At 41.1% G+C, this 14,450-nt stretch overlaps 1 protein-coding gene across 1 annotated transcript; it reads left to right on the forward strand.

Moving 5' to 3' along the window:
- The first annotated feature begins 263 nt into the window (after positions 1-263).
- On the forward strand, positions 264-14,210 carry LOC139576838 (serine/threonine-protein phosphatase 2A 55 kDa regulatory subunit B alpha isoform). Its single transcript, XM_071403362.1, has 10 exons — positions 264-913; positions 1,408-1,485; positions 5,579-5,676; positions 5,804-5,969; positions 6,148-6,260; positions 6,395-6,572; positions 6,801-6,965; positions 7,303-7,472; positions 7,797-7,888; positions 9,318-14,210. The coding sequence occupies exons 1-10, from the start codon at positions 907-909 to the stop codon at positions 9,592-9,594; spliced, it is 1,344 nt and encodes a 447-aa protein (XP_071259463.1). The 5' UTR covers positions 264-906; the 3' UTR covers positions 9,595-14,210.
- Positions 14,211-14,450: the final 240 nt, after the last annotated feature.

Raw genomic sequence — 14,450 nt, forward strand, 5'->3', positions numbered from 1 at the left:
GCTCCTGTGTCCACACATCGCAGGTGCTCCGTCGGTTGTCAAACCCACGAGTTTTTCCCAAGGCAGCTCCATCTCATTTACACAGCAGCCTACTGCTCGGTGCGTCACCGTTGCATTGTGGGAAATGTAGTATTGGTGCGTGTAAAAGATCTGCGGGCTGCCGGCTTGCTGCGGTCTGCGGGCCGGTTCTAATAATAAATCAAGATCATCCCAGGGGCCGTAAAAAACCTTCTCGCGGGCCGGATGTGGCCCGCGGGCCTTGACTCTGACATATATGGTTTAGGGCTAAGTAGTGGGATTGGTTGGTGGGTTTGGGGGCTAGTGTATAGGATGGCAGGTAGGTGAAAAATCTGTTTCCTTGAGCAAGGCACCCTGTTTGCTCTGGATAAGTGTGTCTGCTAAATGGCTGAAATGTAAATGTATATTAGGTGCAGGGTGAGATGGTGGTGCAATTTAAGGTTTTCCCTTTATTTTTTGTTTTGTCACAATGTGGAATGCACATTCCGAACTGAGAAAGGAAGCAATACGCCAAAACACGTTTAGTCTACCGGAAATTCACAAGAAGAAGAAGTCTGTCTCTCACTGACGTCAATGCAGGACTAGGTTGCGCCATTTTGAAAGTAGAAGCAGGGAGAGGGAAATTTTGCAAGCAAGCAGCCAGCTAAACAAGAAGCTTTGCAAGGTGTTCCAAGGGAGCGTTGCTGATTGTCAAAGCACTGCTAAGCAAGATAAGTGACATGAGAAGTTGAAGAATAGTAGGGGGGAAAAGCCACACACTCTATAGCTTTACGATTCACCTGCACTCATCGATATTCTGCTTGCACACACCCTAGCACGGTAAACTGGAAAGATAAGCAAGGGCCCCAACCAAGACAAGCCCTCCTCGACAGAGATTCCCTCTCCACCATGGCAGGTAAAGTTAACTAGCAGGCTACTAAAATAAATAAAATGGTAAAGTTAATCGCCCATAAAGTCTATAAATTGTTTTGATGTAGCGTTAGATTGTCCGTTTTCTTGCCATTTAGAGAGAAGCTAGCTAGCTAAGGTTAGCGTACTACGTCTACGAGTTGAGTGTAAACGCCGCTCTGCATGTGTTGACCAGCTTTAGTGGAGGATTCGGCTAGGTTAGCTAGCTAACTCTACCCTCAACATTTAGATGGCTAATGTTACCTAACTTTATCTGTGTTAGTTATCACTTCCACTCTGTATTGAAGCTAACGTTACCAAGCAAGGATGTCTATAAGTTGCTCAATAGTTCTCTTGATGATGTTTTATGGAAAGTAGCTACAGTAGTCAGGAGATTATAAACAAAGCATGCTGATCAAGAATATTCATATTGTCTTTGACATCAGAACCATGATGATGCAGCTTTTGATTTTCAAAGCATTGCTGTTTGTGCGGTTCTAGGAGCTGGCGGCGGAGGCAATGATGTGCAGTGGTGTTTTTCTCAAGTCAAAGGAGCGATTGATGACGATGTGGCTGAAGGTATGACTGATGATTCAGACTCTAGACTGCTAACTAGCTAGTTGATGTAGTGTGCAGTTAGCAACGACAGCCACCGACTCACTTTCACCTCTCCTCTCAAAACATACGATAACTTCAATTCAAATCACGGAACACAACAAGCGTTTATTAGAGACGGGCTTCTATTTGAGCCAGGCATCTATTAATACATACAGACGTTTGCTCATTTGCATAGCTAGTTGATTTTGTTTAATTCCTGCATTCACTTCAAGCATTTTAATCAATCTATTCATTGCCTGCACAAATGTGTTTGTCATGTACACACAGTGTCAACAATCATTTTGTCTTAGTATGCCTATTTAGGAGTTGTTGACTTTTTGTGCTTGCCAGTTAACAGCTGAGAACTGCAAGCTACTGTTATCAGCCAATGGCTAGCAGTTTCTTACTCGTGATGAAAAAACGGATGATTTCCATAATTATTTAATGTAACACGTCAAACTTTAAACCTGGTAATCTATTCATGGTAACCTCGTAAACAATTCATTTAGACACACGGTTTATTTGCTGAAATGTGTGCCTTTGCCCGGCTATTAAAAGGGACAGGTGGCTTTTTGAGACTCAGTTTAATTTAAGTTTTACGGTACCCACCAAACATGTCAAATAATAAAGGGACATGGCAATTTTGCGATCAGATGTGATGGTGCGTAATTGATTGTCTGGAAATGGTCAGTGACCCAAAACGAAAGGTAAGGTGATGTTGGGTGATTCTCATGACGGAGATATAGTCTTTCATGACATGCAGTTTTGGTCTGTAGCCTTCTTCATCTCATGATGCAGGTTAGTAAAGCATTGGTAAAGAGCCAATGTTAACTGTTGTACTTTTCCACTTAAACTCATTAAGATGCTGGGAACACTATGGCACTTTTGCTTTTTAATTTGAGAGCTAGTAGCCTAATTGGGTTTAGGTTGCATAGACGGTGTGCTTAGTTGCACATAACATATAGGGAAAGGTATAATGACTCTTGGGTGCCTTTGGCTCACCTCCTCTGTTGAAGTGTGTGAATAGCTTGGAGCCGAGTATGATTGATCACGTGTCCACATTACAAGGTTCTGTTTACAGTACAAGCTTTGCCTGAGAACAAGCGTAACAAAGCAGAGTAGGTCAGGATCTGTGTGTGTCTGTAGCTAGGTTTCCATCCAATTGGCAACAGATTTTCATGTGAATATTCAAAAATCTGCATAAAAACAATAGGAGTATTTTCTAGAGATGTTTCCATTAAATGTACTTGTTGTGGATAAAGGCTGTGCGTGATGATATAGTGCACCTAAATACAGTTGAAGTCAGAAGTTTACATACACCTTAGCCAAATACATTTAAACTCAGTTTTTCACACTTCCTGACATTTAATCCTAGTAAAAATTCCCTGTCTTAGGTCAGTTAGGATCACCACTTTTATTTTAAGAATTTGAAATGTCAGAATAATAGTAGAGAATCTTTTATTTGTTTCATCACATTCCCAGTGGGTCAGAAGTTTACATACACTCAATTAGTATTTGGTAGCATTTCCTTTAAATTGTTTAACTTGGGTCAAACGTTTTGGGTAGCCTTCCACAAGCTTCCCACAATAAGTTGGGTGAATTTTGGCCCATTCCTCCTGATAGAGCTGGTGTAACTGAGTCAGGTTTGTAGGCCTTCTCGCTTTTCAGTTCTACCCACAAATTTTCTATAGGATTGAGGTCAGGGCTTTGTGATGGCCACCCCAATACCTTGACTTTGTTGTCCTTAAGCCATTTTGCCACAACTTTGGAAGTATGCTTGGGGTCATTGTCCATTTGGAAGACTCGTTTGCGATCAAGCTTTAACTTGCTGACTGATGTCTTGAGATGTTGCTTCAATATATCCACATAATTTTCCAGCCTCATGATGCCATCTATTTTGTGAAGTACACCAGTCCCTCCTGCAGCAAAGCACCCTAACAACATGATGCTGCCACCCCCGTGCTTCACTGTTGGGATGGTGTTCTTCGGCTTGCAAGCCTCTCCCTTTTTCCTCCAAACATAACGATGGTCATTATGGCAAACAGTTCTATTTTTGTTTCATCAGACCAGAGGACATTTCACCAAAATGTACGATCTTTGTCACCATGTGCAGTTGCAAACCGTAGTCTGGCTTTTTTATGGCGGTTTTGGAGCAGTGGCTTCTTCCTTGCTGAGCAGCCTTTCAGGTGATGTCGATATAGGACTCTTTTTACTGTGGATATAGATACTTTTGTACCTGTTTCCTCCAGCACCTTCACAAGGTCCTTTGCTGTTGTTCTGGGATTGATTTGCACTTTTCGCACCAAAATACGTTCATCTCTAGGAGACGGAACGCATCTCCTTCCTGAGTGGTATGACGGTTGCGTGGTCCCATGGTGTTTATACTTGCGTACTATTGTTTGTACAGATGAACGTGGTACCTTCAGGCGTTTGGAAATTGCTCCCAAGGATGAACCAGACTTGTGGAGGTCTACAATATTTTTTCTTCTGAGGTCTTGGCTGACTTCTTTTGATTTTTCCATGATGTCATGCAAAGAGGCACTGAGTTTGAAGGTAGGCCTTAAAGCATCCACAGGTACACCTCCAATTGACTCAAATGATGTCAATTAGCCTAAAAGACGCTTCTAAAGCCATAATTTTCTGGAATTTTCCAAGCTGTTTAAAGGCACAGTCAACTTAGTGTATGTAAACTTCTAACCCACTGGAAATGTGATACAGGGAATTATAAGTGAAATAATCTGTCTGTAAACAATTGTTCGAAAAATTACTTGTGTAATGCACAAAGTAGATGTCCTAACCGACTTGCCAAAACTTGGCAAGTTTTGGAAAGTTAACTAGTTTGTTAACAAGACATTTGTGGAGTGGTTGAAAAATGAGTTTTAATGACTCCAACCTAAGTTTATGTAAACTTCTGACTTCAACTGTATAAAATTGACGGTTAAATTACCATGTACCTATTTTAAAAAGTACAATTTCAATTGCTTTCCATCGCATTTTCAACTCTACTGATGGTTTTGTCACACAAAAAAAGTGCATTGTATAGCAAATGTGTTTTTATTTGTCAAACAGCAGCCAATCATCGATCCTCATGTCACCAGAATAAGACGCTCAATATTTATTTGAAAGGAGCATCAAGCTGATCTCCGTGTACTTTCACCACCCTGTGAAGTTCGTTGTTTATTTAATCTAGCCTAGTAAACTGCATGCTTTCCCAAGTCGTACTGGGAGGATCACACAATATATCATCACGTGACTCAGTTTGCTTCGATATGGTAGTTATGTCAACATTTGTGCATAAGTGTTTCCACTGCCATTTCTCTCTCATAATTACATTTAGACACACAAAAATCCTTTCTTGTCTAGTGTGTTTTGTAGACATTTGGAACATTTACCAACAAATGTGCAGTTTCCATGAGGCCTGTCACTTTTTTCCTGACATGTACTTTACTTGCATAAAAAGGTTGAATGGAAACCTGGTTGCTGTGTGCCTGTCCCGTTAAGTTAATCTAAACAGACTTTCAGACATGCGAAAGGCTGCAGGACTCAGACAGTGGCAATGTGGGACATGCAACAGTTTTCATGCTGCAACAAAATATAGTTTATTTCTGCTTGTTTCCTTTCCCCTTTGTCTGTTCCTATTGGAACTGTGGAGAGGCAGTGTGTGGCTGTGGCAGGAGCTGAGTCAAGCACTTCTCCATAGCACTCCTGTTATGTTGGGGATAGCACTACCCTACACTCAGGCTTGTGCCAACCTCAGTCATAAGGGAGAGATTGTTGAGCTAAAGGCAGCGGGATGAGAATTCTATGGAAGTGGTTAGCTGCAGATGCTATGTTTGTTTTACATTTTCCCTCTGGGGTGGTTAAGTAGGCCTATACCTTGCTTTCCACAGCTTCTCAAAATCAGATTTAGGCTAGTAGTATTATGCTCAGTAGTGAAATCAGTGCACCACTGTTGGGCACTAGACACATTGCTAAATGGAGAGTTCCCCACCTCAAAAACCATGACAAATGTTGATACATCTATTATTTTGCAAAAATAAATTTAACCTACTACTTGTCATGTTATTTGTAACAGCTGACATCATATCCACTGTGGAATTCAATCACTCTGGGGAGCTACTAGCCACTGGGGACAAGGGGGGCCGCGTTGTGATCTTTCAGCAGGAGCTAGAGGTAAGTAAAGGTTCCTGCTCAACGCAGTCCACTAAAATCAATTACTTGACTGAATCTTGTCTCAGTAGTAAATTTATTTTTTACATGATTGGACCCAAAATCTGTTATGCATGTTGTCATTGTGCAGAGCAAGAACCAGCCACAGTGCCGTGGGGAGTACAATGTTTACAGCACCTTCCAGAGCCACGAGCCTGAGTTCGACTACCTGAAGAGCCTTGAGATCGAGGAGAAGATCAACAAGATCCGGTGGCTGCCTCAGAAGAACGCTGCACAGTTCCTCTTGTCCACAAATGGTCAGCAGATTAGTGTGTGCATGTACCTCCCCAGCCCTTCCTCTGGTGAAGATGGGGAAACTCTAGATAAGCTGTTTTATTAAATTGACTCATTTGTATGATTTGAGTAGGAGAGGGATCAACAGAAATATTTAGCTTGTGCAGAAGCAGTGTGACATGCATGTATGTTGTCTTGCAGATAAAACTATAAAGCTGTGGAAAATCAGTGAACGGGACAAGCGACCAGAGGGGTACAACCTCAAGGAAGAGGATGGGCGCTACAGAGACCCCACTACCGTCACAACACTACGGGTGTGTAGACCTTCACACACTCAGAGACCCCAACACTGACACAACTAAGAGTGTGTAGACTCACCCTATACACCTAATCCTATACACACACAACTCATACTACAGAACCTGCTAAATCTCTTCTTCACCATCAGGTCCCAGTGTTTCAGCCGATGGACCTGATGGTTGAGGCCAGCCCCAGGCGAGTGTTTGCTAATGCACACACCTACCACATCAACTCCATCTCAGTCAACAGTGACTGTGAGACCTACTTGTCTGCCGATGACCTTCGCATCAACCTCTGGAACCTAGAGATCACTGACCGCAGCTTTAGTATCCTCTGTTTGGTCCCCATCACTTTTTCCTTTCATGCTGTCTGATAAAATATATATATATATATATATATATGTAGACTGTCTTGGATAGTACTGTAATCAATTTGACTGAGACAGTTCAATAAAGCACAATTCAAGTAATTTGTGGGTCAGGGTAGTTCAGGAGCCCCCTTATCTGTGGTGGTGTCAGAGCTGTTATGTTTGCCCTTGACCTCACTGACCTCAGACATTGTGGACATCAAGCCAGTCAACATGGAGGAGCTGACAGAGGTGATTACAGCAGCAGAGTTCCATCCAAACCAGTGCAACACATTTGTCTACAGTAGCAGCAAGGGCACCATCCGCCTCTGTGACATGAGAGCATCCGCTCTCTGTGACCAGCACTCCAAACGTAAGTGGCATCTGACAGTGGAGTCAAAGATTTTAGTTTCAGACAGAAGAATGCTGTGCCCTGTGGAGACGACTAGGTAAAGTGACTAAAATGGCATATTGATTGAAATGACTACTACATGTACGCAGTTTTTCGGAGACAGATTAAAAGTACTGAGAAGCCCAGAAATTTCAGAGACCTTGGAAGCAGATGTTTCAAGAGTCCATTCCTGTCATTGACTACTCAATCAATCAAATGTATTTATAAAGCCCTTACATCAGCTGATGTCCCAAAGTGCTGAACAGAAAACCAGCCAATGAACTGACTAAGCGAGCACACTTCTCCTTGTCTCATTCAGTGTTTGAAGAGCCTGAAGATCCAAGCAATCGTTCATTCTTCTCTGAGATTATCTCCTCCATCTCTGATGTCAAGTTCAGCCACAGTGGGCGCTACATGATGACCCGGGACTACCTGTCCGTCAAAATCTGGGACCTCAACATGGAGTCCCGTCCAGTAGAGACTTATCAGGTCAGCTGGTGTCTGTGTGGTGGGAGATGGTGACATCATGGATGTTGCGTCCAAAATTCTATTTGCTTGTCAAATCTCTAAACTTTAGTTTGATACCAAAGTCTTCCACTAGGGGGAGATATAGTGTATACATGTGTCCTTTACATGTACACTTGTCCTGTATTGGCCCTTGTTGTATTTGATGGTTTTCAAGCAAGGATACATTCAGTTGATTATTGTATCATTTGATGGTATGCTTATATTAGACTGAACCAATGTATTTTTTGTGCAAATATGATGTACTGTTTTCAGTGTCTTGATAAACTATAATTTTCCTCCCAACAGGTTCATGAATACCTCAGGAGTAAACTGTGCTCACTCTATGAGAACGACTGCATCTTTGATAAGTTTGAGTGCTGCTGGAATGGAAACGACAGGTGAGAGTCAAGTTTAGCATTAGGTTTAGAATTATGAATAGCTGTCTGACATTGATCATGAAGTTGATGCTGTATGATACATTAGATCAGGGATGGGCAACTCCAGTCCTCTGGGGCTGGAGTGGTGTCACACTTCTCCCCCTCCCTAACAAATACAGCTGATGTAAACAAATTGCATTCTAAACTGAAGATCATGATTAGTTGTTTATAGGAGTCCGGTGTGTTAGCTGGGGCAATCAATCAGGCCCCCGAGGACTGAAGTTGCCCATCCCTGCATTAGATCAATGTTAGACATTGAGGACACATTAAAGAGTAATAGTTGTATTTATTTTGAAGTTGTACATAGTGATGTTATGTTCCATTTGGCCTGCAGAAGAAAGGCTATAGCTACTGTAAGATACAGTACATGGGGATATCCCCTCATCTGAACTGAGCGGCACAGACCTTATCAAAGGCTGCCTTTATCGCTGTCAAACAGAGCTCAAGGCTCACCCTTGCATTTTCATGTGACTCCGCCTGCAGTTTGATAAACGGCATTGGCACTTGGATTGGAACCAGTTGCTATGGTCAGATTACATGAAAATAGAGCTATTTGGAGACACGCCAATGGCCGGTTTGGCGTTTAAAAACAGAAGCATATGCAGAGAAGTACCTCATATCTACAGTAAAATATGGTGGTGGAAATGGTTAATTGACCACAAAAGCACTATATTTGCAATGGCCATCTATCTCCGGACTTGAACCCCTTTGAAAATCTGTACTTTGAATTGAAGAGGGCAGTCCATAGCAGCAGACAAAGTATGTCAATGATCTAAAAAGATTTTGTATGGAATAATGGTTTAAGATCCCTCCCAACATGTTCTCCAATCTCAACATTTTAGAAAAAGGCTGTGCCATTATCCTCGCACGGGGAGGGTGTTAGACTATTGAAACAGGGGGGCCAATAATCTTGACCCCTATCTTCTTTACTTTTTAAAATGTGTTAATCTCTTTCTCTGAGCTATTGTATTAGCATTTTTTTTTAAAGAATTTCCCCCTTTTTGCATACCATATAGGTCTGTGTTTATTTTATAAAGTATTTTTGCTTATTTTAATCAAGGGTGCCAATAATTATGGACCTGACTGTAAATGTATTTTACCTTTATTTAGCTAAGCAAGTCAGTTAAGAACAAATTCTTATTTACAATGACGGCCTAGGAACAGTATGTTAACTGCCTTGTTCGGGGGCAGAACAACAGATTTTTACCTTGTCAGCTCAGGGATTCGAACTAGAAACCTTTCGGTTACTGGCCCAACGCTCTAACCACTAGGTTACCTGCTGCCCCAAATGAAATGTTTTGGTTCGATTCTGTGATTGAAAGACTTGGATGTGAAACCACTGTCAGTCTGCCACTACCTCAGTTTCATTCCCCACCCTTGTCCTCCTCAGTGTTGTGATGACGGGCTCATACAACAACTTCTTCAGGATGTTTGACCGAGGCTACCGGCAGGATGTGACCCTGGAGGCGTCTCGGGAGAGCAGTAAGCCTCGTTCTGTGCTCAAGCCCCGCAAGGTGTGCACAGGTGGGAAGCGCAAGAAGGACGAGATCAGTGTAGACAGCCTGGACTTTAACAAGAAGATCCTCCACACGGCCTGGCACCCTCAGGACAACATCATTGCAGTGGCCACCACTAACAACCTCTATATATTTCAGGACAAACTGTAACAAATATTCAATGAACCCTTCATATCCCAGATCCCACTTTAGCCTCACTACTCTGGTCCCCAACATCTCGACTGGAGAAGTGCAGCAAAACGCCTCTGTTTTGATGGCTTTCTTAGTCTTATTTCCTGTTCAGGGGGCTCCAACAGTACCACACTTCTTCTGCCACATTGCAACTGTTGTCCACTACATCCCAAAGGGAACACTTTTATAACACTAGTCTTTAAGATATTGTTTATTTTGTTAATTTACTATGTTGCTCATTTAACGGTTTTGGTGCCACAAGCATTTTTTATATATACAAGCATTTTTTCTTTTGATAGGAAGTTGTTCCCTCTATCGTTGACACAGATCACAACATTGCTATTCTTCACTGACCAAATTGGCAAGCTGACAGCTCTCAATTTTTGTCCCAGGCCATTTGTCAAATTTTCACGTTTGCTCACCCTCCTCTTTCACATACAGTACACACTTACTCTAAACATTGATGTAGACAAGCATACACACACAATAGCTCAACTCAGTTGGTGGGCTGGGTTGGGGTCTGGGGGTAATTTCGAGACGACCATGTAAAATATACAGTTAGCCAGTCTGAGACTACAGACAAGGGTTAACCGTCTGGTAAGCACAGTGCCCTTCTCCAGAGCTAGCCTACAGTATGATGCCATTGCTTTTCCAAGTAAACGGTAGTGGGCAGAGGTATTGCAGCCTAATCTCCTTCTTGCACTTAGAGTGCCACAGCTCAGCACAGAGGCTCCAGTGCAGTAATTGCAGGAGAAAGACAGGCCTGCCTTGGCTGACCTGCATGATTTGTCCGTTTTTAAATGTGAGCGGCACCCATTTGTACCTCTGCTGCTCAGTTCCATGCATGCGTCTTGACTTATGCTTATGTTTCTTGTGAATTTTTAAGTTTTCCCTCTGGATCAAGTTTTTTGTTTGTTTTTTAATTATGTTTTGTACTTCAGATAAAGAATAATCACTATAATTAGTTTATTTTTGTATGAATTAAGAAGACAGAAATATTGATTCATATTCTTTAATCCCCTCGCACTACTTGGTGTAGTCTGATCACTGTTGTCTATTAAGCTGTAGGTTTTGGACTGATCTATGGACTGAAGGATTACTTGGACTGGTGATAGTTAATGTGACTTATTGTGTTAAATTCACGTGAGCTGCGGGTTTAAAGATGGAGTGCATATTAATGTGCCATTAAGAAAGGCTTTATGCATGTTGGATGTCCAAATAAGTATTTTCAGGTATGTGTCACTGTGGAATCATAATGGTCATTCGTTTTTGTATTTGGGTTACTGTAACCGATATTGACTGGAATGGATTCGGGTGCTTCTGAGTTAAAGCTAGTTCATTTGCGCTAATTGTTTTAACTCCGGTGTGGGTCTGTGTGCATCCGTTTGTTTGCCATGGCTGTGTTTTCAAAAAAAAATTGCACTGAGTAAAAGAGAATTTTATTATTAATAGCCCATTGTACGTTGGTTGAGAATGGGAAAGGCATTATCTGTTTGCTTCAGTTTGACTGAAGAAATGCTCTTAACCGCGCGTTCACTGAGTATCAGGTTTATTGACTAGACAGGGTTACTGACTTGAAATATTTTATGAAACAATATTTTCTCTCTTTGATTGTGCATAAGTTCTTTATGCAGGAAACAAACTAAACTGTTAAGTGAGTTGTGTTAGTGGGTATCATTGGATGGAATTACTGGGTAATGTCAGCTCAGGGCATTGGAGACAGTATTTCAAATAAACGGCATTTCCAGCGTTTGTACTGTATTTAGTCAATGTGGCATTCTTTGTTGATATTTTGGGAAGTAAATCATTTTTTGTTCTGTCTGTAGCACATGGCTACGCGAATACTTGATTGACGAGATACCAATTGTGAGCCATTTGATCGTAATAAGTTAGCATTAAGCGTATCAATTGAGTCTCATTTACTAGTAAGGCTACCAATAAGCACTATTGCAGACTGTGCAATAAAGGTCATTAGCTCTACTGGTGTTGTGAGGGTCACTTCCTCATGTCCTTGTTGAATACTTAGATTTTCTTATGTTTGTTTTGTGGGCAGTTTATAATGGCTGTCACTTATAATAGCTGTTGTGAAAATGTGTCATAACATGAGGAAGAAGAGAAGCCTACTACTAGCCTTATGTTTAGTTATGGTTAAGATGTAAAATGCTCAATAGGAGAAGCAACACGTGATACCCCTAACCCCATATCGCCATCACACTCTTGGCATTAGAACATCACGGCTCAGTTACGGTACAAATGTAATTGTTGCCACAGATTGGATCTTATTTTATATATATATATACATACATATATATACATACATACATACATACATACATACATACAGTTGAAGTCGGAAGTTTACATACACCTTAGCCAAATACATTTAAACCCAGTTTTTCACAATTCCTGACATTTAATCCTTGTATAAATTCCCTGTCTTAGGTCAGTTAGGATCACCACTTTATTTTAAGAATGTGAAATGTCAGAATAATAGTATAGAGAGTGATTTATTTCTGTCTTTCATCACATTCCCAGTGGGTCAGAAGTTTACATACACTCAATTAGTATTTGGTACCATTGCCTTGTTTAACTTGTGTCAATCGTTTCGGGTAGCCTTCCACAAGCTTCCCACAATAAGTTTGGGGGAATTTTGGCCCATTCCTCCTGACAGAGCTGGTGTAACTGAGTCAGGTTTGTTGTAGGCCTCCTTGCTCGCACATACTTTTTCAGTTCTGCCCACAAATTTTCTATAGGATTGATAAGGCAAAGCTCCTGGAGAAGGAGCACTTGAGAGGGAAAACCGTGCGTAATGGATAGACTTGGCGGACGTGTTGCAAAATAAATCCTTGCATTGCAGTGATCAACTTGCTGTGGCAGTTTTATAGCCTCATGCAGTAGTAGCAGTAATAATAATAAATCATTATTACCTTTTTCAGTTCTGCCCACAAATGTTCTATAGGATTGAGGTCAGGGCTTTGTGATGGCCACTCCAATACCTTGAATTTGTTGTCCTTATGCCATTTTGCCACAACTTTGGAAGTATGCTTGGGGTCATTGTCCATTTGGAAGACCCATTTGCGACCAAGCTTTAACTTCCTGACAGATGTCTTGATGTTGCTTCAATATATCCACACAATTTCCTTTCCTCATGATGCCATCTATTTTGTGAAGTACACCAGTCCCTCCTGCAGCAAAACACCCCCACAACATGATGCTGCCACCCCCGTGCTTCACGGTTGGGATGGTGTTCTTCAGCTTGCAAGCATCCCCCTTTTTCCTCCAAACATAACTGGTCATTATGGCCAAACAGTTCTATTTTTGTTTCATCAGACCAGAGGACATTTCACCAAAATGTACGATCTTTGTCCCCATGTGCAGTTGCAAACCGTAGTCTGTTTTTTTATGGCAGTTTTGGAGCAGTGGTTTCTTCCTTTCTGAGTGGCCTTTCAGGTTATGTGGATATAGTTGCTTTTGTACCTGTTTCCTCCAGCATTTTCACAAGGTCTTTTGCTGCTGTTCTGGGATTGATTTGCACTTTCCGTACCAAAATACGTTCATCTCTAGGAGACAGAACGCGTCTCCTTCCTGAGCGGTTTGACAGCTGCGTGGTCCCATGGTGTTTATACTTGCATACTATTGTTTGTACAGATGAACGTGGTACCTTCAGGCGTTTTGGAAATTGCCCCCAAGGATCAACCAGACTTGTGGAGGTCTACAATATTTTTTCTTCTGAGGTCTTGGCTGATTTCTTTTGATTTTCCCATGATGTCAAGCAAAGAGGCACTGAGTTTGAAGGTAGGCCTTGAAATACATCCACAGGTACACCTCCAATTGACTCAAATTATGTCAATTAGCCTATTTGAAGCTTCTAAAGCCATGACAACATTTTCTGGAATTTTCCAAGCTGTTTAAAGGCACAGTCAACTTAGTGTATTAACTTCTGACCCACTGGAATTGTGATAACGTGAAATAATGTCTGTAAACAATTGTTGGAAAATGTACTTGTCATGCACAAAGTAGACGTCTTAACCGACTTGCCAAAACTATAGTTTGTTAACAAGAAATTTGTGGAGTGGTTGAAAAACGAGTTTTAATGACTCCAACCTAAGTGTATGTAAACTTCCATCTTCAACTGTATATCTCTGCTGTCAGTTTAGACTAAAACAATACTTGGAGACACCTGAACAAAATAAAATAATACTTTCCCCCACACACTCCTGTCTTCACAGCTCTTGTCTAAAGCCACCAAATGTCATTCAGAAGGACCTAATTGCCTTTATCATAGCAGAGGAAATTAGATAAAGTATGTTTCCTGAAGTGACTGGCGGCTTGTCAGACAGGAGAATGCTCAGGGGGACTTAAATATAATGTATTCACAGGACTCACAACTGAATGCACTTTTTATTTTTGTGAATTTCTTTTATTTTTATGTTTTGTTTTGAGGGACTCTTGATAAAGATTGGGAAATTCTGGGTGATTTTAAAAGGAATACAGCAGTTTTAAAGGTTCACATTATAGGTCTGTTTGCATTTGTCGAACAGAATAAAATACAGTTTAGGTTAATGAGTAATAAAGAATGAATACAATAATTGTAATACGTTTCTGACTTCTTTCACAGTGAGATGCCTTGTATTTTTATGTCCTCATAATGTATAATGTTCTTATATAGGAAAGTGTCTTGTCATTACATTCACAACCAACATTTGAAAATTGAGAAAATAAAGCAAGAGATCAGAAAATTGAAATGCGAAAAACAAGGAATACACATCACAAACAAATGTTGATTTCCGTTGGTGCATACTTTGCACAACAAATTAAAGTAAGTGAAATAATTT

This window comes from Salvelinus alpinus, chromosome 5 (genome assembly GCF_045679555.1).
Source record: "Salvelinus alpinus chromosome 5, SLU_Salpinus.1, whole genome shotgun sequence".
Lineage (NCBI taxonomy): Eukaryota > Metazoa > Chordata > Actinopteri > Salmoniformes > Salmonidae > Salvelinus > Salvelinus alpinus.